Source organism: Corvus hawaiiensis, chromosome 1 (genome assembly GCF_020740725.1).
Source record: "Corvus hawaiiensis isolate bCorHaw1 chromosome 1, bCorHaw1.pri.cur, whole genome shotgun sequence".
Classification (NCBI taxonomy): domain Eukaryota; kingdom Metazoa; phylum Chordata; class Aves; order Passeriformes; family Corvidae; genus Corvus; species Corvus hawaiiensis.
The window spans coordinates 62,618,381-62,645,485 of record NC_063213.1 but is presented as its reverse complement, the minus strand read 5'-3'; the positions used below and the strand labels follow the sequence as shown (position 1 = coordinate 62,645,485).

Below are 27,105 nucleotides of genomic sequence, written 5' to 3'. Positions count from 1 at the left end.
AAGAGAGCACTTTCTTGATCAGGGGTTACAATGAGTTTTATAGCTACCAGTGGCCAGTCATTTTTGTGATCGCTGTTTGAATCTAGCTGTAGTTCTGACCTTAGCAACAAGTTCTAGCCATGATTTAGCTATCTTGTATGAAAGGAAAAAACTATTTTTTTTGTTTCTTGCCTTGCTTTTTGGTTATGTTTTTCAGTTTGAACTTGCTGTCTGTTGTGTTCTTGGGTGATCCCAGATACTGTGGTAGGGAAAAATGATTTTCTGATGTGTGTTTCTCTGCACAGTTCATGATAAATTATCTTCTGTCCTCAGATGTCTTCTCCAAGCTGAAGAGTGTCGGACAATTCATTTCTCCTGAAATGAAAGCTATTAATGTAAAGATAAAGGTGTCCTTTTATAAAGGAACCACATGGGTATGAAAACAAGTGTGTCTGTGAGATTTTACTTGTGAAACTTCTGTGGACTGTCGGCTTTGAAAGATGTTTTGAACACATGGTACTCACTTTGCAGGTCTTGCAGGAGCCGGAGACCCTTTCAGACCCAGCTTGTTTCATGAGGTCTTAACCTGGCCCTGGGCAGGGGAATGGGTGGTGTGGGACAGAGGGGAGGAGTAGGCATGACTGCTGTAGGAATAGCTCGTTATGAAATGTAGGTTGCAAAAAGGAAAGTGAAGTAGCACCATTCCTCTTTGGAGCCTGGTCCTGTGCAGGCCAGTAGGCCTGGTGTGGTTGTGGGAGGGAAATTGAGCCTGTCCCCTCTGTTCAGAGCACCAAGAATGAGATTGGTGCATGTGAAATGAAGACAGGAGCTTTTCTTGGTAGCTTCAAGTATGGCATAATTCAGGCTTCACTTCTGAAGGTGTCTGCTGGGCTGATAGCCATGGCTCTGGTGGCAGGGCTGGTCCTCGGTGCTGGTGTGCAGGAGTGGGAAGGTGGCTCAGGCTTTAGTCCTGGCTTGTGGTGAAGCTGCCTGCTAAGAATGAGTTGGAGACTCTGACTTTAGTTCCAGTAGGTTTCTTGTGCCAGTGGTGGTAATGGAGATCCAGCCCTGCCCAGTGCAGGGCTTCAGCAGATGGAAAGCTCTTAGAGGAACTAAATCTCCAGGTTTTATAGTCTCTGCAAATAATCTCATTTACAGCTGGCAGTGCTGAGTGTGTATATATGGAGGTAACTCTCATCCTTAAAAATGACTAAGTTGGACTTCGGGCTTTTGTTTTAGTTGGCGGAGTTAATCACTTCCTGCATTATTTGTCAAGACTAGGATTGTGTTTGTAGTTCTGGGGAGAAGAAACTCCCATCACGTTCCCTGGGGGCAGTGGTGTGCAGTGGGAGGGAGGCTGCCCGCCCCTCCAGGATGGGGCTGCTGCGGTGCTGGAGGTGCTGCTGGTGAGGTATTTGGATTCTGTTTCAATTTCAGTTCTGTTTGAAGACAGGCTTGGCAAAATTGCCCAATTTATCACATCTTTAAAAAGGAACTATTTAACTTCTGTTTTCCTCAAGTAAGTTGGTCCAAAACCACACTTGGAAGTGCTATGCCTGGCATGGGTGTCTCTTGAAGTACTATGCTGTCTGCTTGGATGCTGCTGCTATTTGCTGGATCTAGTGGCATTCATGGAGTTCTTAATGCCTAAGCCCTGTAAAGGGAGAAGGCAGGAGCTTGACTAGGTGTTGATTAAGCCAGAGCTTAATGAAAATGGCCTCTGTTGTGTGGTAAGAGAGTACTGCTTCATGGGTTTTAGCCTCCCTTTTATACATACATGAATGCATAGCAAATGTGCTGGTAGTTGTTTGCAAACTGAGCTTGCCTAAGGTTAATGGCGTGTGTCATGAGTCTCCTGTCCCACTTATGCATGTGGACAATTGTTGACCTGACCTGTGACAGTGTGAAAACTAACATGCTAACTCGGTCACTGCTGCACGTGCACGCCCTGCAGCTCTCGGGTGTTTTGTGCCCGAGGTCTTTGGCCTAGGACTTTGCTAGGATGGAGAAGTGGAGCATTAAAGATCACCTTTTCAGAATCAGCTGGCATCTCTTCTGTGAGTGTGTTAAATTATGTGGGCAAATATGGCTTTCCTTTATTCCTGCCTCTAAAGGTAAAAGCAGTATCCTGTTTCATTGCTTTCTTTGAGTAGGGGACTTAGTTTGATCAGCTGCAGCTACTTTCAAGATTTCATCCAACTTGTATGTGGCTGCTTTTAGGCCCAGAAATGTCCACTTCCTAAGGCTGGTGGCATATTCAGGTGCCTTACTTCCAGGGTCTAGAACCTGATTTTTAAGAAGATACGGGGTGTTTCCTGTGATGCACACTTGCAGCATTGCAGATATTGAGTCCTTGGTATCTTGAGCTTTATATGGACAAGTCATTGTTAAAAGTGGAGGCTGCTATTATTTTGGTTTTCGTTTCTTTATTTTTACAATGAAATTTTACAGTCCTGTCACATAGACCTTGCAAGCCACTAGTTGTTTTGCAAAGATCTATGAAAACTTGTAGAAAACATGTAAAGAACTATTTTTGGTAAAAATAAGTTGTATTGGGAATCTGGACAGCCAGAAATGTTCGCTTAGCCTTGGCTGCTTCAGCTCCAGCATTCCAGCCCCGAGTTGCGGTATGTGTGTTGGTTATGTATGCATAGATTCTAAAAGTAATTTTCATTAATGAACTTCTTGAAAGACATTCTCGTCTTAACCATGCTATTCTGGTTTTGGTTTTTTTACTTGTTGTACAGCTGTTGGTTCAAAGTTGTTGCATATTGCATAACTTGGTGCTAGAAAAGGGGGGTGGGGGAAGAAACTCATTGGCAAACTTCCTTCCTTGTTAATTAAAGTGACATTAAAAGTCTCTGGTTTAGGAGTCAATGGTGCACACCATACAGTGCAAGAGTCTAATTCTTATATATCATGTCAGGCTCATTGGTCCACTCTACTAGTTCCCTCTGAATATAACTTTTTAATGTCTTAATTTTGGTTCTGCCCGTTAGTTATAAAACTAAAATTGTATACTAAAATTGGAGTGCAGTAAAAGATATATTTTTTTTTGTAAGCCACTGAATATGCACTGTAGGATTTCATATTTTTTACACATTTTAAAGTACAGATGTAATTTTAGAGTGAAACACTTCTCCACAGGGTGAGTGTACTATGCTGTCTAAAATCTTAGCTTTCAAATTTGCCTTTCAAATGTTTTTCAGAAACAAACTGACAAGTAGACTTGTTTTCATCCCTCCTTCCTAGACTCCCGTTTAAGAGGTGTCATCTGGCAAATTTCAGGTCTGAAAGTAAAAACCTTATCTCTTGGCCCAGCAATTGTATTGGTGCAGTCCGTTGAGGTTGACAATAGGCTTCTGATGTTTTGGATGCTACCTGAGTGTAAGCAGACACGTATGTAAAACGTACAAAATGATGCGCAGAAAAGGTTTCATCTTGTACCACAGGTGGAATGGTGGTTCATGTGTCCCAGGTTGTCTACCATGGCTTAGGCTGGGTATTAGGAAAATGATCTCCACCCAGGGGGTGGTTTGGCACTGGAACAGGCTCCTTAGGGAAGTGGTCACAGCACCAAGCCTGGCAGAGTTCAAGAAGCCTTTGGACAATGCTCTCAGGCTCATGGTGTGATTGTCCTGTGCAGAGCCAGGAGCTGTACTCAATGATCCTATTGGTCTGTTCCAACTCAGGTTATTCTATGATTATTAATGGAAAATGGTTTTAAACTAAAAGAACGTGGATTTAGACTAGATATAAGACTTTTTTTACAGCAGGGCTAGTGAAACACTGGAACAGGTTGCTCAGACAGGTGATAGGTACCCATTCCTGGAAACATTCAGGGCTGGGTTGGATGGGGCTCTGAGCAACCTGATCTGGTTAGATGTCACTGCTCATTGCAGGGGGGTTGGACTAGATGACCTTTAAAGATCTCTTTCAACCCAAGCTGTTCCATGATTCTACAGGAAAATACATGCTCTAAGGAGCAGATCTGAAGGGTTTGCTGCATTTTCTGAGTGTTTCTGTAATGGAAACTGGGCTTTCCTTCACCTTCTGCTTGGGTTTTTTTAACATCTGCTGGTTTTAAAGTCATTTTTCCAATGAGGGACACTAGAAATGGAATTATATGGAATTATAATGTCTTGAGTGATGCTAGTAACCTAATAGTGCCTTCAGTACTTGTTTTCTTGTGCTGCTAATTCTGGAATTAAATGGCAATTACCATGTATATATGCTGGTGCTATTTTGCCTTGCCAGCGTTGTGTTTTTAGGCAGCGTTGGTCACACACATTGACAGTCAGTTTTTTGTCCCCATACAGTAAGCTAGTTCACACTTTGTCTAATGTCTTCGCATAGCGGGAATTGATGTTGGTTACAGCTGTCACAGAAGGCTTTTGTGTGGTGATATCTGAAAGCTGTCTTGTTGGAGCTTTTATCAAGGCTATTGCAATGAGGCCATTATCCCCGCTCGTGGAAAACAGATATTCGCAGAAATTTTTTATAGCAATGCTTAGTAAGCGTCGTGCTGGTACAGAGCAACAATACTGGAGTGGTACAGAAATAATACCCGAGGTGGCAGCCGTGCTGTGGCGGGGAGTTATCTGTCCTTGCAGACTTGGGGACAGGGTGGGAAGGGAACCCTGCACGGGGCAGACGGAGGGTGGTGATCAGGGCTATCGCAGGCACGAATAATCCTGGCCGTCAGCTCAGCGGAATAAAGTTTTACTTTTCATGGTAAGAGTTTTTTTTGAGTGGCTCTAAGTAACCCAGATCTGAATTGCTGTCTAATGCTTCTGCACCTCATACGTTTTTAGGGTGGGTTGATTTTTTTTTTCTTCGGCTGTGTGTTATCTGTGGCCAAAAAGTGTCTCTTGGGAGTTATGTAAAACTGCAAGTCGCGTGAGAGGAAGCTGAAACTTCACAACCCGGCTGTAGTACCCTTAAGCACAAAATTCTTTGAGCCAGTAAAAAAGGCAACTCACTACTTGAGGTGGGTGCAGGGAGGGCTTTAAAAATTATAATAGCATTTCCACTGGCTTCTTTGTCTCAACAGTGGGTATTTCACTGGGTTTATTCTTTTTTTCTCTCAGGAATTAGGGGTTAGAAAAAGCTCTTCTTATTTTTTTTTTTTTTTTTTTTTCTTAAGTACAGTGTCCTGAAAGCATAAGCAAATTGCTCATTTTCTTTCTCTGGTTCTTAATCATAAGAGCTGCCTTGATGATTTTTCCCACCTCAAATTAGCAGTTTATTTATAACATGCTAATGTTCTGCATGCCCGTTGGTATTACTGTTCTGTCGTGCTGAGCTGAGAATTGTTCTCTCAAAAACTGACACTGCAAAGATGACATAAAAGAACATGAGAAATTGCCTGTGACAGAGAAACATTCAGGTGGCTTTTTTGATTCACACTTTCTATAAAATAATTTACATTTCCTTCCTGATTTCTATTGCTAGTCACATTTGTGTTGCTTGGTTTTATTTTTGCTTACCAAAAAAAAGAAAAATGCAGACCGTTGGCTTTTGGAATCCTTGTTACCCCTTCATTCCTGCTGGCAAACTTCTCTGTGATCCTCTTCCACGCAGTGTCACCAGCTGCATTCTTGGATTGCAGGCAGGGGAGTGAGGAACTTCAGGGGGTGTTTCTCCCTTCCTGCAGGGTGCATGTGGAAAAGCTCTTCCAGATCTAGGGGTTCGCAGCATCCTTCCCAGTGATCCTCTGCTTCTGCTGCTCTGCAGAAAGACAGGGGGAGCATTCTAAGCCCAGACTGTGCAACATGGGGTGTCTTGTGCATGGAGAAGCAAAGGGCAAAGTAAAAACGCATCCCATGAGTTTCTGTACTTGGAGCCATGTGCTTTGTAGGTGTTTACATGAGAGATGGCAAAGAAAAATGCAGGATCATTTGGCAGCCTCCAGCGTTGTTATGACCTGTTCATCTGTAAAGATGCTCTTCATGTTGCTGCTAGTCTTGGCTCACTGAAGTCTGTCCCTATTCTTGTCTTGGTAGCTTTGTGTTTGCTGAATATGTGGGAAGTGAACGCAACAGTAGTGAACAGGTTGTGTGCTGTTGGCTAGATATTAAACTTAGGTACAGCCTTCTGTGGGCAGAATTAAGTTAGTAGTTACAAAGGACTTTTTTTTTTTTTTTTGTGGTATTTGCATTTTAGGGGGACAGAAACCCCTTTTGCTGTGAAAGGGAACGTGTAGGGAATTCCAGAGACTGGCATATTTAATTTAGAGGAGAAAAAAAAGAGAGAGGAGAAAAGGAGGCAAATCCCCCTTATTCAGAGCCATATGTTCAAGATACTATCCTTAGTGTGATTTATTTGCTTCAGAATTAGGAAAGAGGGTTGCTAGGAAAAGTAAGATGCATTCACTTCTTTTACCTAAAAGAATTTTATAAGGGTGATTACAATCTCCCTCCTTTCTCCCTCTTTCCTAGTCCTGGAGAATAATCAATTTAACAATAAGTCAGAGCAAGCAAAAATGTGATTGTTCTCTTCTGCAATGCAGAGAGTAAGATGGACTCCTTTCTCTAAGGCCAAAATCAGGTCTTTCTGTTTTGAAGAGAATCAAGAGTTACCATGTTTTCAGTAAAAAAGGATCAGAATTTCAGTCTTTTTCTTTGCCCTTAAGATTTGTACTGTTTTGGGTTTTTTTGACTACCCTTTCACTCTTTGATGGCCTCAGTGCCAGTTTCAAAACACTTCCCTACTTCCTCCAAGGTGGGGGAGCAGCACCAGTTGTACTAGATGGGAATTATATCTGTTCTAAGTACTTAATTTGAAGTGGAGAAATGTGGCTTTCCCAGCTGTTTGAAAAGCTCAGTTGCCTCAGCATGTGAAGAGCAGTCCCCAAACTCTGCTCAACCAACAATGGAGAAGGGGGAAATTGCCTTCAGAACTTGCAGGGAGAAAACTTGAGGCATCTGTGAGGTGCTATAGTGTATCTACCTAAAAATATCAGATACTTGAGCTTGCCCTATTGACTTGTTGGATGGCAAAGCCTTGTTGGAGTGGGAAAAGCCAACCAATCTGGAGCTTTGTGTAATAGTGCAATGACATGAGAGGGGTGCCATAAAGATCCCAGCAAATGTACTTGCCCACGAGAGCTACCCCGGCTTTCCCACTGATCATGCAAGTGTGGCCTAGAAGATTAGGAATAGCCTGCCTGCCTGTAATGGTCCTGGAAGGTTTGCTTTCCTCTTGAAAGTCTGATGTCAGATACTTTGTCTGATTCAGCCCAGTCTCTTTGGTTTATGTTGCTCAAATCATATGAAAATGTATTGTTCCTTTTGCTGCAGAGTAATGCTGAATGCCTTCTACAAGTACTTCACCTCTCCCTGAGAGATGATGCTTTTTGTCCTCTTTGTTGCTGTGTCTCGTCTTTGAGTGCCTCTCCATGACTGTGTGGGCATGAGCCCCAGCATGGAGCAGGTGCAGTGATCTTCCCAGCCAGAACCTTGAATTAAAATGTACCTTCCCATTAAGACAATACTTTTAACTGGCTACATGCATCTCCTCTAGTGTGATGAAATTGCATCAGTATTCTCACTAAGCATTTTTGTCCAGAATATCAATATCAAAGTGGTTTTTTTAAGTTTACTATTAAGATCTTTAATCTTAGAAGGCAGACCAGCGAGGTGGTTCAGGTAAAGGACCTTTTAGAGTCACAATATGGAATTTTTTCACCCTAATAAGGGAAGGTGGCGGTTTGAGCACGTGCCAGTTTGCCTTTCCAGAGCTGTGATACAGCTGAACCACAGTGGAAATCTGGAACCATAACAGCACTGCTTATAGGAAGTTTGACTCCCTGCATTTAACCACAAATGTGGTCAATGTTAGGAGAAGCAATAGCAGAGGGGAAGAAAGGTGGTAGTATTTGATTAGCTTTTTTCTCTTTGTTTTCTGCTATGAGTAGAGTGATAATATTACTAACTGATGGTTCCAGTTTCTTCCTTGTTACACTTTGAGGATACTCTTTTAGGGTAGCTATGACAGCATCTTAAATTCAGTAGTCACATGCTGTTAAGCTGTTGTGCTGCTTGGTAGACTGTTGGGTATTTCTGAAGACAGTAACATGAAGAAGAGGATTAAATACCTTGTCAAGATCCTTCAGGTGGTTACTAGCTTCATGCAGGGATTGAAATGCAAAGCAATTCAGTCATGATGGGTTTCTGCAGGAGGTTATTGAAGGACAGAGATTTTCCCATTGCTCCTCACCATCGTGCCCTAGACTAACATGCTGTATTCATTCAGTTCAGCAGCACGAGAATGGCTGGCTGTCTTGAACACTAAAATATCCTGCTGTTTTCTATCTGCATGTTCCTGGAAATGAAATGTAATCCTCTCATAAGTCAGAGTAGCCTTAATTACCTGATGGGTTAGGAAGCAAAAGATGATTTGGGAACTGGGTCTGTGCTGCTGGAAGTGCTTCCCATAACAGAGGGGATTTCCTGGAACCATCCTGGGAAACACTTTGGGGATGTGGTTTCACAGTCAACTTGCAGTGATCCAAGTTGGTGCTGCCACAAAGAGGGTCATGCTGCCCTCCCTCCCTGCTTTGGCGCCTGCTCTCGTACCTCTCCGTGCTTGTCAGACTGAGGACTGCTCCAGCTGAAAGCTAACACTTGGCTGAGTGATTAGTTTTCAGCACAGTGAGCTCCCTGGCCCAGCCAGCCGCATGGTGAGGGTGGAGGTGGCCGGCAGAGGCTGTCCCCGGCCATGTCCTCTCCCCACACACGGGACTCTTGCTTGGAGTGGCAGCAGACCAAGAGCCTTGCTGTGTGTGTGACCTCAGCATCTCCTAGAAGCCAGTGGAGTTGTGTGGAACTAAACCCTAACAGATGGCTCTGCAAAGAAATAGGCAGCTTTTGTGCCGCTACTCACTGCTTAGGTTACCGAGGGCGTGCAGCTGCTACAGCCTGGCCAGCAGTGCCCAAGGGCTGGAGGGAACTCGCACGCTCTCCCCATCTCCAGCTTTGAAGGGCTTGGGGGCAGTTTAGCAGTTTAGCACATGGAGGAGTAAATATGGCTGAAAACATCTTCAGCTCATGGAGGAAAGCTATATTTCCTTAAACTGGAAATCTGCTCATTGCTGTTTGCACCATGCCTCGTACGCTTGTCTTCCAGCCCCTGACCGAGGTTCCCAGGCTACGTGTAATTTAATTACAGTCTGATGGCTGAGACTGAAGTAGGTGAAGATATAAATGTAATTTGTGCCTAGAAGTTATGTATGTAGTGAGCTTGCAATACTGGAGGCCTTCTCAGCAATCGCTGCTCTCAGGGAATACCTCCAGAGGAAAGACTGGCTGTGCTGCTCTGGCAGGTACAGTCTGACAGGTACAGTTCTGAGCAGGGCTTTAATGTGACTGATGGTTAATAGGTGAAAGTAAAGGAGTTGTGGTCTTACGTGAAAGATCACAGAATGCTTGGCGGTAGAAGTTGGAATGGCTTTTACAACCCACTGCTGCGGCAGCCACGGCCGAGGGTCTTGCGTTGTGTAGCTTAGGAAGGTACACAAGGGAAGGCTCATAGGGCTTCTGGTCAGATGAGTGGTAATGAATGCCAGTCACATGCAAAGTTAGCTGAGGAAGATTGAGTTTCATGACTGCACTCATAGCAAAGTCTCTTTTGTGCCCCTCAAATGTCCAGGTGGAGCCAGCCTGCATGGCAGCAAGAGCTTATTCCATGCCACAGCAGAATTCTGCCTTTGTGACCAGAATATACTGCTGAATTTCAACTTTAGCTTAAAAGAAGGGATATCATTATTATTGGAAGGAAATCTCCATTACAAACTCAAGTAGTGTGGAACTAACTTTGGAGACAGCCTGTAACTCACAGGGCTGCGAAATAAGAGTTTCACTTGAATCTGTTGTCTGATTTCAAACAACTATTTTGTTATTGATTACTTGTGAGATAAACACATCAAACCTATCTCGCAATCCTTACACATGCTGCCCACTGTCAGTAGCCTCAGCTCTCCCCTCAGCAGCTGCCAAAATTTCCATCTTTCTGCCAATACTTTCTTTAGCACCATTGTGCATTGAAATGCTTACAGGATAGCAATATGCGAAAGCTGTGTAGCATTCCTGTTTATCTTGGAAGTCAATGTTTTACACAAGGAGCACTGTAACTCTGCCATATTTACTTTCTTGTATTTAATTCAATAAAATGTATTTACCTGAAGTGGACACAAAATTTCCAGTTTGCGGTGGAAGGTGTAGGACGAGGCTGCAGAACTCGTTCCAAGTCAGGACAGAGTGCATGAGGGCTCCTTGCCAGTGCAAAGTATGGGAGGAAAGTCAGGAGTAAGACTCTTGCTGCTATCATCAGCAGGCACCTATTGAAAGGGTAGGAGGCATGGATGTCAAGGCAAGAACAGGTTTTTGTATTTTCTTGAATTTTAGACTTCCAAGACAAACCGATGGCTGGCAAAGCAGGTTTCTTCCAAGACTATCTTTGCTTTAGCTTGGATAAGAACTTGCAGTCTCAGATAGTGAGATGTAGTCAAGTTTTCTGGGGTAATCTTAGCTTTACAGTTTGATTATAGTTTGGAATTAGGGTTGGAAAACAGTTAGTGTAGAAAATGAGGGTTTTATGGGAATCTATCATGCTTGAGGATTTTGAGCAATCTAGCAAGCCTACAGACTGGTGGGGGCTTCCCACGTCTGCCTCAAGTTACCTTTTCTCCTGCTTCTAAGAGAATAAGGCCGTCCTCCTTCCTATCCATATACTGTTGAGAGAGGGCATCGTCCACAGGCTATTCTTGTTCTATTCCTTTCCATAATTATATGTAGCTTTTATAAATCTGTCTGGATGGAAAGCTCTCGTGTACTTTGGAAAGACTTATTTGATCTAAATTTAAGGATGTCTCATGTCCAGTTGTGAAACTCGCTATTTTAGTTCGCCCTACCTACAGCTTTTACTAAAACAAGAGGAAAAGGATGAAAAGGAGAGACTGAAAAGTATGTGTGAGAGGAGGGAAAGATGACTCATAAGTAGGACTGCATTTGAAAATGAAAAGGATCAAGGTGTATTGATCATAAGAGAGAAAGTTATGGCTTCTGTGAAGAAGGCACAATTAAACCATATGGTCATTTATCTTCTGAACAGATTAAGGTATGTTTGGGGAGAAATCCATGGGACCAAACTGAATATATAGATTTCTTCTCTTCAAAGTTATTTAAAGAAAGGAATTTTTAGTGCAGCCTTTAATGGGTGATATTTTAGTGCTAGATTCCACTGGAAGACTTCCCCAGGCTTCTGGAAAATCCCATTTAGCTGTCCATTGCCTATGGGATAGTTCTAATAGCTGCATGGTTATACAGCAGGACAGGTAGCAGAAAGGGAAAGAGGGGGAAGGCAGCAGTGCAAGAAGCCAAATGGACTTTCTCTGAACTTCAGGCTACAATGAATAGAAATTAAAGCTCATGAATAGACACACAAATTTCTGCTTTCAATCCAGGTGTTGTCTCTTTTACCCCTCTGCTAATATTCTGCTCTTCCAGCCTTGTGCCAGCACCCATAAAACTTCTGGAATACTTGGGATGGCCAACAGTCTTGAAATAAACCTTCTGTAGGGTTTAAGTAGTGTGCAGTTATGTGGATGGAGCTCTTCTTTATGCAGCACTGCAAAGAGTGCCTGTGGTATTTCCAAAAGTGTTTACCAGCAGTATCCCGCAGCTAGTTCTTCCCACCTTCACCCTTCTTCTCCTGCTGAAAGCTAGAAGTTAACAAAGGTACAGCTGTCTGATGTGTGAATGAGGCTGATAGAAAATAAATTTAATTTTGTAAAGCTTTTTGATTAACAAAATAACTGCCAGTAGGAAGTTGGTTTAAAAATTGGCTAAGTGGCAGGAAAAGAGTCCTTTTGATTGATTCCAGTGAGTATTTGCACTAATCTCAATACCATGGGTTTCATCATCATCACAGAAGTAAACAAAGAAACTGTTACTGATAGTAATTGCCAGCAGAATAGTAAATGATAATGGAGCTCTCACAACTTGCTCTGTAGGCACATTCAGACATACTGTGTCTTTAATATGGCGAAAGGCAAAGTTGTATGCCAGAGAGCAGGGAATGCAAGCCATGCCTTATGAAAGGGGGCCTGTATCCTGGAAAGCAGCACTTCTGAGAAGTCTGTAGTGGACAAGCAACTGCACACCAGCTTCCAGCACAGTCCTGAGAGGCGATGGCACTGAGGCTTGCATCTTGGCATGTACAAAAAAAGGAAGGAGAGTGGGGATACTTTTGCCTCAGTCAACAGTTTTGGTGCAACTGATACCTAAAATAACATACGTGATTCAGTGCTAGTATTTTTAAGGGAAAAATCTTGAAAATAGAAGATGCTTTTAAACAGGGCAGCATAAATTATTTGAGGTCTGAAGAAAATGTCCTTCAGTGCAACTTAAACAATATTTTGCTTATGAAATTAATATTAAGGAATGACTGGACTGATACATGAGACACAGAATTGGGGGTAGTAGTTGATATAGCTGATGGTTGCACTGCTGTCCAGAGGGACATTGACAGGCTTGAGAAGGGGACTGACAGGAATCTCATGAAGTTCAGCAAAAGGAAGTGCAAAGTCCTGCCTCTGGGGAGGAATAATTTTGGGTACTAGAACAGGCTGGGACAAACCTGCTGTAAAGCAGCTCTGCAGAGTGAGATGATCCTTTCCCTCTACTCGGCACTGGTGAGACATATCTGACATGCTGGGTCCAGTTCTGGCCTCCCCATTATGAGAGGACATGGACATGCTGGAGCAGGTCAAGTGAAGGGCTATGAAGGTGGTTAAGGCCTCAGAGCATCTCATATAGAAGAAGAGTCTGAGAGAGCTGGGACTATTGAGCCTGGAGGTGTTTAAACACATGATGGGAGGGAGTGAAGAAGATGGAGCCAGGCTATTCTCAGTGGTGGCCAGTGACAGGATGAAAGGCAATGGGCACTAACTGAAATGAAGAAATTCCATTTAAACAGAAGATTACACAGCAAAGGTGATCATATGCTGGAAGAGGTCCCTTAGGTTGTGGAGTTGCATTCACTGGCCATATTAAAAACCCAACTGAATACAGCCCTGAGCTGTATTCTAGTTCTAGTTCCCTTCTCTTTGAGCAGCAGGAGGTGGACTAGGTGATCTCCAGAGACACTTTCCCACCTCAGCCACTCCCCAAGATGATTCTGGTGTTAAAGGACTTCTGAAGTTGTTGAACTTGAGCACATAAAGAATTTAATATTGAAAGCTTAAACAATGCAAACTCTAAGTGGAAATTAATTTTTTGTTAAGTGAGGGGAAAATAATGAGTTTATTATACCTTCAAGTTTTGACCCAATGACTGTTTTGCTCTAATTTCACTGTAGAGTTATGCTCTGTTTTTGACTCTGAACAGTCTTGAGGTTAGCAAGTCCTTCTACTTGCTTTTTGGTAGGAGCAACTGTGTTTATGGTCCTTCCTGACAGGTGCTTGTTCATTACATTTTTATAACCCAGATTCTAAAATTGCACTCCTATCCTTGGCTACAATAGCACAGCAGCTAGGGAGGGTCTGTGATATGTAGCAGGTCATATTAGAAAGTCAGATTCTTTTCTTTCATGAAAGAGTGGATTAGAGAGAAAAATGCAAATTCACTTCATTTTAAAATTTGAGACTTCAAGGTGCTACTAATTTTTCTGGAGAAGTCATCTCAGGGTATTTAGTTAAGGGAATACATAGTAAAGAAGACAAAGTAGAAGGGACAGATTGTGTCTGGTGTGGGTCAGTTTTCACATAGGTTCAAGTCCTTGCTTGACTGTATGACCCCACATTTTCTGCTTCACCAAAACCAGAAGAGATAATTTTTTTAAAAATATCCTATAAAATCTAAGAAAGAACAGTAACTTTAATGTCTTCTCCTCTAGAAATTTATTACCTGTGACTCCTTGGAAAACCATCTGTTTTGGTTGTTGTCTTGTAAATTTTGCTGTCATATCAGTTGTTTTAGATTGTCCTGTGCATCACAGAATTTTCCTAAATGTGAGAAAGAAAATTATTTAGTCTACCAACACTCATTCACTTCACTTAAGACCTGTTGCTGTCTTGTCTTCTTTTTATTCTCTCTCTGTCAATGAGAAAAAGTAAAACTTCCTATTTGAAATCAATTTGTCATCATTTTGCCAGCACTCTTGGGTTGTTCTGCTCCATGGTGTGGCTGATGGATTGATAAAATACTGCCAAGGTAAAATGTGCATCACAGTGAAAGCTCAGTGGATTAGTTGTTCTTTGTGACATTACACAGCGTTTAAAACATCAGGAACTTGGCTATATCTGTGCCATTTCAGCAATGTAAGCTGTTGCCAAACTGACCTGTGCAGTAAAAGTAAATGCAGTAGCTGCCTACCTTGATTTTAGGAGGAAGGAAGTAATAATTTCCTAGATTTTAGCAACCCAGGCGAGGTGAAAACCAAGTTCAGTTTGTAGCCAAAGAAATGTGCTGTGAAGAGAAGCCTTCTTATGGCAGTACCAGCTCCAGACCTAGGATGGGGGAAGCTGTCAGCCACAACCAGGGTCTTTAGGTCCCTGCTATCTGTGATTCTCTCCCTTGCTCTCTTCTCACAGTCATTTATCTATTTCTGAGACTTTCTGCTAATCTGGAGCCTTCTTTCCAACTGCTTCTAGGAATAGCTGCTTTTGAATATGTAAACCATGTTTTCCTGTTTCTTGGGCACTTGTTATTTATTTTTGTTACTCTGAGATTTGGTATGTGGAGGAGGTTATTGTGTTAATAACTTCATCAAGGTTATTTAAGGATTTTTTTTTTTATGCAATGCTGGTAATTTAGTTTTCGAAACTAAATTAACTTGAGAGTGATAAATCAATCTTTTGTGCAAAGTCAGCATTATAGTTACTTGTAGGTGCAGACATGACTTATCAGGGTTAATCTGTTTGAAAAATATTGAGATTTCCTTAAAGTGAGCTAATAATCTCACAATTTACATGATGTACAGAACTATCCTGTATTACAGTAAATTCTTAGGACCCCATGTTACTTCTCATTGACTGATTCTGTAAATGCAAGTCATTGCCTCACCTTGGTCTTCTGAATGTTTTTTGTCAACTTTCACAATGACCTTTGGAAACTAGATAATATTTTTATCACCCTAAATGGATTCAAAGTCCATTTATTACTTTTGGGAAATCTTGCTGTATGCTTTTATACTTGGGTGGAACTGGGTTAAGATAGTACTTCAAAATAAAACGTTTTGCTACTTCAGATCTGACTTCTCATTACTAATTACATTAATTGAAAAAGTAGATAGATGTAAGAGCCATCATACCTCAGGCAGTGAATTAAAAATATGGAGTCAAGATTGGTGTTGACTTTTTTTAAGAAAGGATTCACCTACTTTGGGGATGTGAATACCCAACTCATGTGCACCTGAGTATTTAAAACTTGCTACCATCTAGTTTGTAGCTCTCTGCTGTAGTTTCTGTAGTATTTACATATCTTTTGTCATTAATTTTTGGAAGAATGTACAAGTTTGTTGGTTCCCTATGAATCAGCTCTTAGTCAAGTGATGCAGTCCCTTGGCACTGCTCTGGTATAACTTGGTATGGGTATTTTGTATGGAGTACAGGAAGGTTTGGGGTGCCAGGGTGGGAAATCTTGAATCGCAGACCTGTGCAGACACGAAAACTTGCACTCCAGAAACTTCATTTGTGAAGTTCCACAGACATCGTCCTTTCTTGTAGGTATCCTGTATCCAAGGAAAACAAAGCTCAAGATGCTGTGGCTTACACTGGCAATTTAGTGAGCAAACTTTGTGATGCAAGCCCAATCTTGCACTATTACAGAGCACCTACGTTGAAATAGCACTGGTGTGGCTTTGTAAGTGCTCCTCCTTCTCCTCACTTTTCACTTTGTATGTATCCAGTCTTATTAATTACATCTTCCTAGAGAGGTTTATCACTATATTCTGTATGTTTTGTAAGTGAGGAATAACACTTTTCCTGATTCCTATGTCAATATATATGCCCAGAATGCTGCTACTAATTTTTAACCTGTTTATCTAATACTCCATGGCACTTACTGGAATTTCCTACAAGGAAGTTCATCCTGTTATATTCTCCAGCTCTCAGTGTCCTTCCTCCCCCAATCTTAGGGCTTGTTTGTTTAATAAAAACAATCTGGCAGACAACTGACAGTGTTTGAAAGTTGTTCTTTTCTAAGTAGCTGTGCTAATTTCCACACATAAAGTGGAAGCCACTCAGTGGAACAAGTCCAATCACAATCTTATTTTGAAGTTAATGACTTTTAAAATAAAAAATAGTCCTTAAATACAGAAGAGAAAAATATCTCTAGGATGTATTTTGAGACTGACTGCTTTGCAATGGTTTTTCTTTGGGATCAACCATAAAATTATAGGAAAGATTTCTTTCCCTTGGTCCAGTTCAACTTTAGCCTTTCTAGTCAAGGGGCTGAAAGTCTCCTGAAGGGCTGAAACACTGCAAGCACCTCTGCAGCCAGATGGAGATGTTGTGCCCTATTATAAACCATGTGAACTATCACTTCCTTATTTGGCTTACTTTGATCTCAATGGGTAACATAAAAAGTGGACCTGTGTTGGTGGAACTGTTACATATAAATGAAATACAAAGAAATTACACCAAGAAGTCTCTTACATGGCTGGTCTGCTGTCACATCCTATCCCCTCTCTGTTTGTGTCCCATCATGTTCCCCACCCCCACCTGCTTGCCATCAGTTTGCAAGTTCAGCATCAGGCCTGTTCTGTGACAATCTTGTTTTCTTTGAAGGATGTGCATGGTGAGAAATCACTGATGTGAACCACAACTGAAAATCTCCGAGCTCTGCTCTGGAGGCAGCGGCCTTGCTGAGGTGATGTCTTTGGGAATGGGGGTAGGCAAATAGGCTGGTAGCTTTGACACGAGTTTGTAGGATGAGGCTAGCATTAGAGCCTGCTAGTGGCAGGTCTGGCCTTATCACCAAGGCCCAGGCCATGCTTCCCAGAGAATGGGAGGGAAACTCTTCATGCTGCATCCAGACACACCCCCAAAAACCTGTGGTCAGGATTCTACACCCCAGATACAGGTTAGTCTGTCTGCGCTTCTGTGTGCAAGTGTTGGCTGTTTGTCATTACATTTTCTGGAAGTTTTGTCTCCAGGGCTTCCACCTTAACCAGGCAGGTGCAGCTCAGCCTCTGGCAGCTGTTGGGATGAGGGGAGTTGCATGGAGGTGTTTCAGGACCGCCCAGAGACACACACACTCCTCACCTTGAACAGTTTAGCAGTTGAGATGAAAACTGGGTGCAGTTTCCTGAAAACAACTTTTCATATTTCAACATGAAGTAGTAACTGGAGCTTTCAGCCTTAGTACACTGCAAAGCCATTGGCTTCCAGTAAGAAGTAATTGTTTCATATTTGGTGGAAAAAATTGCAATAAGAAAGATCTCACATGATTCATTTCCTATGTATAGGTGTAATTCTCTTGGTTTGAGGCCAGAAATGTGGCTTGTGCTTTGGTTTATGTCTTGCACAACCGTTGTAATGTCTTTCCTCTTTTAGTGCAAAGAAAATATGAAGTACTGCAGCAGAGTAGGAAAACAAGATAAGCTGCACATTTTTACAGTGGCTACTATAAATCTAGTGGGGCTGATCCCATGGCATTTCAGTAGACCTATGAGCAGAAAATGGAGTGATGTCAAACAGGGTTGTCCACTTACCTTGGTGTCAGAATTATGTTAGTGTTGGTGACTGTGAGATAATCTGACCAGAGGGCAGGTCAGGTCGCATGAGATATCAGGATGAAAATCAAAGGTAATTAGTACATTAAGATTATAATCCTGCTTCAGTAAAAATGACCTGTTGTGTAGGTGTAAGGAGAAACCACCATTTTTTGTTGCTGCATGTTTGTACTTTCTTGATTTGGTTCAGGCCATTGTGTTTCATTTAAAAGCGGTTGAAAATGTTCTTCTGTTCAGCCAGGCTCGAGATCGGAGTGTGAAGTGCCTCACTGGGGTGGCATCGATGCGCAGAGCCACTAACACGGGAGCGAGCTGCCCGTGCTCCAGTTGCTGAGCGAGCCTGAGAACTGATGTGTTCCTTTCTGTGGGTGTCAGAAATGGCCTTGTGGGATGTTCTGCAGCAATAGCTGGGAGGCAGTCATGGCACTTGCGTTGCTTCTTCCTGCACATTTATCCTGAGAAGGGAAGGCCGTCGCTCAGTTCCTCTGGCTTGGGTCCCACTTTCAAACAAGAATTTGCTGCTGAAAGTTGGCCATCCACATTTTAACTTTTTGGAGCTAAGTAAAAGTCATATGGTTTCATCTTTAAGTGCTTACAGTTCATGACTTCCTTGACACTTGGATACTTCTGAAGGAATCATGAAAATGGAAAATCGATTGAAATAGGGTGTTTTAATTAGGCCTTGAAAGAAACCTCACCAGAGTAACATATCAGCGTTCAATCCTCAGTGTCAAATGCCTAATGGGGAGGCGCTGCATATGATCAGAATGTCATTTAATTTGGTAATTGTGAGGTGCCTCTTTATTGAATTATAAACCTAATTAAGACATACAAAAGGGATTTTCTTTTAATATTCATCTACATTGAAAACAAACTACTTGACTGTAGCTGAATTAATAATTTCAATATAAGAACTAGAGAAGAATTTCCCGCAGTCGAAACTGTAAGCTGAAAAATAAAGTGATAACTTAGGAAACAGAAATTGCTGTAATAGAAAGTACTTTTTTGGTCCTTTTTTAGAAACAGTTGCTGTTTTATGAGAAGAAAATTTGAGGCTTTTGTGTTGGATTAGATTGATCAGGATGATTTTTGTAAGCTGTGTTTTCATTTGCTATAAAATGATTCTTTAAATTTTACTTTAAATACAAGCTGCTTGTCACTCAACTAATAATCTTGATGGATAAGTAGCTATTATTTCAGACTCCTTTTCTGCCTTGTGTTGATTTTACAATGTATTCAATTTTCAAGGCACTATTTTTAGATATCTTTTTGTATTCTTTTACCTCAGTCTTATGAATGGCTATGAATTTTGAGGTCATGTTTTCATTAAAAGTGTCATTCCTGGTCTTGTTCCTCTGTATGGGAATGCTTACTTTTGATAGAGAAGTAGTATTTTTGGGAAGAGTTGAGAGGACTTACAGAACTTTCCTTTTAAGGGCATACTTTGTTGTCTTTTACATGCAAATAGTTTAATTCCCAGCTATTTCTTTATCTTCCTATTCTTTTCTTAAACTTCCTCTTAAATGTTTTATACTGTCAGAGTTAACTACTGAAACCAAGGGTAGTATGGTACAAATTATTGGTATCTGTGTGTAGCCCACTGGGGTAAATATTTCTTCATGGAAGATGGAAATCCCTCTCTCTTCCAGGAGTTTGAACTGCAAATTTATTTCTGTTAAGAAATGAGGAGGTGGGTATGAAATGAGTTGTCAGTAGGAGTTTGAAGGCAGAAGCTCTGATACTCCTCTTGCATCTTTTTGCTGACCTTGGGTGTTTCTTTGCCTGTGAGCTGACCAGCAGAGCTGAGCCCCTTCCTTGCTGAGAGCTCCTCTGCTTTCCTCTCTGCACCTCTCCCTGTTTTCCAGTCTTCCCGAATGTTTGCCATGCCCTCAGCTGGGTGCAGCCCTCTGGCAGACACGCACGGCTCTCCGCATACCAGGGTTTGTTCATTTGAGTGTGTTCTAAATGCTCAGCCTGTATCCCTTCATTCAGTGGAGACATTTCCTTAGTGTATGAATATTTCTCTGCATTCACCCCAAGGTGTCTTTTTTCCTTTGCTTCCTCTCTTGTATTCCTTTGTCATCAAGCTCCAGTTTAATTTACCCTTTCATGTTATATATTTGCTTTCTTCTCTGCAGCTCCTGACCTCTGGAACAGCTTTCTAGAGGTCGTGCCTCCAGAACCTCAGCTTTTAAATTGTATTTTTAAGTGACTGCTTAATTTAGAAAATGTGGAAGAAAGCCTGTGCAAAGTATGTGGGGATTGGTAAAGAACCTGTGCTATGGCTTCCTTGCTGCAGTCAAAATTTATCTGTGCTTCCTGGAAAGGTTTGCATCCCCTCCCCAGTAATATCAGCATTGTGGTGACATACAGAAAAGCTGCCATTTTATCTGCCCCTAGCAATTGTTACATCTTCTAGAGAATACACCAGGCTTAGTCACTGTCCCTCGCTTAACTTGCCTGTCTTACTCCTTGCTCTGAGATACCCACAGCTGAGCCCTAAGACACATTTCTCTGACTTGCTCCTTAATTCACTGTCAGCTATCACTTAATATAAACAATTTATTCCTTGCCATGTTTGGTCATTTCCAATCTTCCTGTTTTTCCAGCCCAGTCAGCCTAAACTGGAGTTTCTTTTCAGCTCCTCATCCCATTGTTTTTTGGAATAAGTTCTTATCTTCTGTCCCTATCTCAGCAGGCTTTGTCCCAGGTTACTTTCGTTCTCATTCTGAGGTCAACTTTTGTCCTTTTGTATTTAAATCAGACTGCTGCTCCTCTAATACAGCTTGAATGCCTGCTAGGGAAGCAGGGGATGTAGATAGGTCTCCGGCCTGGATAGGACCTCCAAGGAGGTGGGATGTGCAGAGCCTGGGAGGCCCAAGAACTGTGACAGGAGTTTGAAGTGGAATTTGGCGCTTCATACTCGTAATGAAAATGTACTGACTGCACTTTTCCATATGATTTTAAATTTAGGGTTTTTGGGTAATAGAATATGCCTAACTCAGATCATTATTCTGGCAAGTTTTATGTGCTTGCTGAAGCCTAATGGGTGCAGGAATATTTAAGAGAAAAGATTTTCAGAAAGTAGCACAGGTAATGTAATTTTTCTTAGGTCTGTCTCTTGCAAACAGCGCAATTGACTTGCATCCAGTAATAAAGCCAAGAAACACATCTAGCAGGACAAATTTTAGTGTGCATAGGTTGGAAAAGTTATTCTCCCAGATTTTATCACTGGAAAGAATTAGAGAGTGTTTTACTGCTTCTTCTCTCAAACTTAAAAATATAATTCTCATAGAAAATAAGGCTTTGGTTGGATATGATGCAGTGCTCAAAAACTGATGTTGCCTGCCCCAGTTGGACACTGTGCTCTGCTATCTTGACAAAACCCTGTGCTGGCTCTTACCTGATGCTTAGCCCTTACTCGTCTGCTACAAGGTAACACTCTGAAATTTATTCTCTATTTCTAATTGCTGCAAGTTTCTTTCCCCAAGAACTGAAGTTGATTGCTGTGTGACATGACAGTGAGGCTGCTCAAATGTCAATCTGATGCCCCAAGGAGCATGGGCGGATGTCACACCACTTCTCCTCAGCAGCTCTCAGTGTAGGCTCATCACCCACAAGGGATAACCTGGCAGAAAAATCACTTCTGTTTTGGAGCAGGACTAAGTTATTGCTGGTAGGGACCTCTTGAACCAGCTTTCTGTGGTGGTTGATGAGGACATATCAATCAGGTGCTGCCTGCACCAGGGGAGCAGGAATGGAGGGAGGATGCAGAAGAGGTGGTGTCAGCAACCTGATAGACCCAGGTAGCCGTGAAGCCAAATCAGCCCAGTAAAGGGAATGGGCTATAATTTCCTGTTTGCACATTTTCCACCCCTTTTTTCAATTAATTAATACTACATTTGCTCTTTTTCTTTGCTGCTATAAGCATAACCTGCCTCCAACCTCCTCTTAAAGGTTAATCCATGAGACTGAGTATTGTAAAGTGAATTGCATCAGGTCCTGTCTACTTGAAAATACTTAGCTTATCCTAGGAGTTTTAAACTATTTTCCTCTAGAGACAAGTGTTCTTATAAAAGACGTTTTTGTGGGTTTGCCTCTGATGTTGATTGTGGTTGCTATCTGGGTTTCTTTTCTTTTTTTAAAAAGGGATTAAAGCTAAAAGGGCAAACCTACATAGGGCTCAAGGTGCCAGCAGTTTTTAGTGGTCTGCACTGAACAGTGGGTCTATAGTTGTATTTATATCAGGGATTGCTCATAGTATTGGAAGAGAAATTTGAGTTTAAGCGCTTGATGCCACAATTTTTACGTCTTAAGCAAGGGGTTAGGTAGGTGTCTGGTTCAGCTTCATGGGATACTTTCCTGTTACTTTTGTGTCTTGTTGCTGGAATGTATCAATTTGTGGCTTTACCTGTCTCATTGCTCCATGTATTTTGTGCTCCTTTCACCCTCCCCCTAAGGAATCTGGCTTCCAATTTATTGCACTCAGATTTCAAGTCACTGAGAAATTTTTTGTCCCTTTGCTTCCTATCTGTCCCTGTCGCTGGGATGCTTTGTGGTGGTGTCCTTTGGCTTGTAACTTCTTAGCAGTGTTACTTCATACTGTGTCAGATGGTTGTGCCTGCTTTTATTGATCAAGTAATGCAAGAAGGACAAATAATACTAATTCGTACAAATAGTGCAAATAATTAATATAGTGCTGTAGCAAAAATAAGTGACTCAAATCAAGGGTTTTTTTAAAAGGCTCCCTGATTATGCTGATCACAGATCTTTAGATTTCTGAAGAGAAGCCAGATATCGGAAGGCACTATGAATAATTTTGGATATGGGAGAGAGAAACTGTGAGTCACCCAGGATCTCTAGTGCAAACAAAACAGCACTAGAAAATCTTTAGTCTGTAATTCATGAAAGAAGAAATTGAGAGAATACACCACTTCAGTCCTGCATCTTATCAGTTATGAAGTTTGTAAAACAGGACGGGGAAGCGAGCACTTGCTGAGTGACGTGTAACATCTGGCCTGAAATTAAATATTCCTCAGGGTTTCCTAAAATTGCCTGTCAGTAATCAGGATCTTTTAAACTCCACTAAAATATTTTGCTCTGTATCTCAAGTTTCCTGTATGCTTTGTATCCTAAAAACCAAGTACCTTGTAGAGCTCTCTGTGTGGTGTATTTTTTTTCACTAGCCCTACGCTGTCTGTAGGTGCAGCGTGATGATGAGCCTGACAAGAGCGTGTTGTTTGTAACAGCCCCAGCGCATGTGGGCAGGCTTGTGCTGCTCTGTGCAGCCAAAGGATGCTGTCTGTGTTCTCTCTGAGTTCACGGGAGAAACTTATATAAGTCTTTAACCACAAAAGCAGAGGCAAAATACTGTTGTTTGTGTCTTGCAAACAAGTTGAGACAAAAAGTTTTGATGTATAATCCAAACCTAAGTTTCTCTTCTGATGGAGAGAGCTGCAAATCTCTGGATTTTACGTCTTAAGCATTGCCCCTCCTTCTCACACCTGGTTTTGAGATTCTCTTTTATCTTTAATTGTATCCCTTTGGCCTAGTCTTCCCACGCCCTGAATTGTTCCCTTTTCACCCCTCCTTCTTTTGCTCTTACAGTTCTCAGGGTGGAAAAACACTTATATTAAAAAGTGTGAAATGTATTTCTCCCTGTGGAATAGCTGTAATCTTAATTTAATCCAATTACGTTGGCTAAACGTATTAGCTGGATGCTTTTGTTAACAGTTGACCTTTTAGAAATCTGTGTCCTTGGATTACAGAGCTGAACGGAGCAGAGGTGTCTCATCCCCTTAGAAGCTGTCCCCAGTGGTCTGCTGGGGGTGTGGTGCCTGCATTGCTTAGAAGGATGCGGTTCAGTTTTGCCCTGTCGCCAGTGAATTCTGTGTCCCTTCACACAAAATGTGGAGAAGAGTGGCTTGAGTGCTCTGCACGTGCTGTTAACACCATGGGCTTGTATGAGTTTCATATGCTTTAACTTGCCTTTTAATAAGTTTGAGGTTTGCAAGCAGAGTCCAATAGAAAGATGTTAGTTAGCTATCCATAAATAAAGGCATATAAATTAATTTATTTAGAGCCTTCTGTTGGTCACAGACCCAAAGTAAAGTGCATTGGGTAAATCCACAATACAGAAATACCTGTCTACAGCTCTAGCAGCATGTATTGTTTTGTCTTGGTTCACTGAGGAGCAAAACATTATCCAGCCCTGTGGGGTGAATCTTAAAAAACAAGCAAATAATGTACTCTGAACTAGTCTACCTAACTGAATAAACAACATTCTTCAGAAACAGTTGTCCAAACTTGATTAGACATAAAACTTTTTTCTTCTTTTTCCTCTGTCTTCCAGGTAATGTGCTTTCTATTGTTAGGATAACAAGTATCCCCAGACTTAATTTCAGTAACCTGAGTGGCAGGGAAGGGTATAGAATTGTTTCCAAAGATAGTATATTGTGTTTCTGCTGAGGAACAGAATTCATATTGGTGGTGGTTTTCATTGCAGTTTGTCTGTGTGTTGCATAGTTTAACAGTTTCATTCACTATTTTTGTTATTCAAGATGTACACAGCTTCCCTTTGAGCTGAATGCAGCATTTAGCTGATTTTCAGGCATTGTCTTTCTGATACTACTTCTGCTCCACCTTGCTTTTATGTAGGCAGCACGTGCTAGTGAATGTGAAATAAATGTAGTGGTTGTGCTTTCAATGAGGACAAGTTTTTGAGAAGCAGAGGAGAAGACTTGTCCAGTGCTGCTCTTGATGTCATGTCTTGTATTTCACTTTGTGGAAAGTTCATAGTAGTGGAAATTATTGGTCCTCTCAAAGCCATCCTTGTAAATAGTGAAGGGAAAAACATAACTTGCATTAACACTACTTTTGCACAAACTGAGATGGATATAAGGAGTTTTGCAAAGGAAAGGTAGCTTTGTGGGTTCATACACGTAGGTGCTTGAGAGGCTGACTGTCTTTGTTTTTCTTAAAGGAAATGTTCTCAACTCAACTGAGGGCTGAAATCATTCATACCTATTTAAGAAGGTCCAGACTAGACTGAAATAAACCATGCAATTGTCACTCAGCTTTTCAAATCTAAAAGAATTGCTGAATTTTCAAATAAAACCTCTTCAGCCTAGCCTTTGAGTGACATATTTAAGTCCGCCTTAGGATTCCAGTAAATATTTGGATTCCACTGTGATGCATGTGGGCTGTGAACCTGTACTGATACCTTGCTGTGAAAAGTTCACTGCTCTTTGCCGTTCCTATCATCTAAATACTGTGTTTGATAAAGTGAAATATACTTCTTAACAATCCATCAATTTAAAAAAAAAAAAAATCTTTTTTTTAACAGGCAAAACGAAGGCTGGAGCTGGGAGAAGGTGGCCACCAGTATCTTGCGGAAGGACTAAAGACTCCAAAGGGGAAAGGAAGAGCTGCAACAAGAAGTCCAGATAGTCCAAAAAGTAAGGGAACTTTTAACATGCTGTCATCAGTCTGCATTACCTAGCTTAGAGTGTGTTTATTGCTGTCCTCACCTAGATGTGTATGCAACAAACTCAGCCCCCCAGCTGGGCAATGGACAGCAGGTTTGCAGCATGCAGGGGTTGCTGCTGAGAGGCTGCTGAGGCTCTGGGCTGCCAGGTGTGTCCCTCTGCCTGCTGGGCAGCCTGCATCCTCTGTGCCCAGGGCTGCCCCTTCAGCCAAGGACATGATGCTGGGATGCTTGAGAGGTGGATGCTGAGGAATGAAGGTGGTGTGATGGGATCAAACGCACAGTTATTAGGCCAGGCTCATCAAGCCAGCTGCCTCCTTTGCTGCTGGAGTTACAGCAGCTGGCTGCCAGGGCTTCTTTCCCTGGGCAGGGATTTGCAGAGTGCTGTGCCTCAGCAGCGCTGCACGATAAATGCTCCTTGCGGGATCCGAGCTGCCTTCTCTCCCTGCAGTGTGACTCTGGGTAATTACTGCCACTGCCTAGTTGCTCTAAGTACTAATTTTTGCACATCTGCATTGCCTGGGGCACTGGGCTTCTTGCTACAGGAGCTGGGGGCTGTAGCCTTACTATCTTTATTTGGGGGTTTTCAGCAGGAGAATTAGGCTGGCAGAGGGAGCCAGATGGGGCAAGAAGAGGACTGGGGCAGCAGTGGTAGTGATGTCAGAGCAAGAGATGCCAAGGGGTCCCTCCTTATCAGTCTGCTGGTTTCTATTGAGGCAGATAGGAAAAAAGAAATTAATTGAAGATACAAACTCAAAGCATAGGAGTTGAACAACCACAGTTGATTTAATTAAACTAAACTTCATTAAGCTAAATGAAACCTATTTTAAGTTGAAGTGGATTCTTGTAGCAATTCAGTACTGTTTGATGCACAGGATGCTGCTGCAGCATTGATAAGCCCATACAAAGAACTTGGTGCATGATGAGGAGCATGTGCCATTGTAGGTGGAAGTCCAGTCACTTCTTGCCCTTATCACTCTGATTCTCTTACTCTTTTCTAAACCCCAAACAAACCAACCATCCTGCTCTAAATCCACAAGGTCATGTAAGTGATATGAATGAGATTTAGATGAAATGTTGGGAAGAAATTCTTTCCTCATGGGGTGGTGAGGCATTGGAACAGGTTGCCCAGAGAAACTGTGGATGCCTCATCCCTGGAAGTGTTTCAAGGCCAGGTTGCATGGGGCTCTGAGCAATCTGGTTTAGTGGGAGGTGTCCCTACCCATGGCAGGGAGAGTGGAACTAGATGATCTCTAAGTTCCCTTCCAACCCAAGCCTTTCTATGAATATTCTTCCATTTCCCAGAGCAGACAAGCCCTGAATCTACCCAAAGAAACACAGCTAGCTGGTTCTCTTTGCAAAGATGCAACGTCTTGGTTTTCATTGAAAAGCCGTCGTTTTCTTCAAAATATTTCAGGGTAGACTAAAGGTTCCCTCTCAGGTAGGATTTTCAGTTTTGACTGACTTCTGCAGTTTAATGTGTGACCTGACCCTTGAAAACATGGAAAAGACCACCAGATCAGCCTAAGTTCCATCCTGCATAATACTGGAAGCATATGAAGGGTTTGAGATGTTCCAGCCCAGCAGACTTGTAATAATGGCTGGCTCATTTCCCTTGACAGAAAGGCCTTGAACACTTAGAATTAGAAATCATTCTGATCCAAGTATTTAAACTCTTAAAAGCCCATCTGTTAAGTGTATAGATGCTGCATTTGTGCATGGAAACCATGAATTGGTCCAAGCTATTTGCTGACTTCTAATTTAGAAGATATGGATACTCTCTCCCAGTGTAAGCATTGTTTGGTTATGGAGCAGTGATAATTATAAATTGTATTTTACATTAATCTCCTCTAATTCACTTGAGTTTTCTCAGGCTGTGGAGTCTGACACTGATGGAATCTGTC

At 42.0% G+C, this 27,105-nt stretch overlaps 1 protein-coding gene across 3 annotated transcripts in view; it reads left to right on the top strand.

Annotated features, from left to right (window-relative positions):
* Positions 1 to 27,105, top strand: part of E2F3 (E2F transcription factor 3) — a 42,114-nt gene that overhangs the window by 5,628 nt on the left and 9,381 nt on the right. For all 3 annotated transcript variants that reach the window (XM_048308050.1, XM_048308041.1, XM_048308059.1), the window contains exon 2: positions 25,061 to 25,172. In XM_048308050.1, the coding sequence (XP_048164007.1) occupies positions 25,061 to 25,172 (112 nt within the window). The remainder of the gene's footprint in view (positions 1 to 25,060; positions 25,173 to 27,105) is intronic.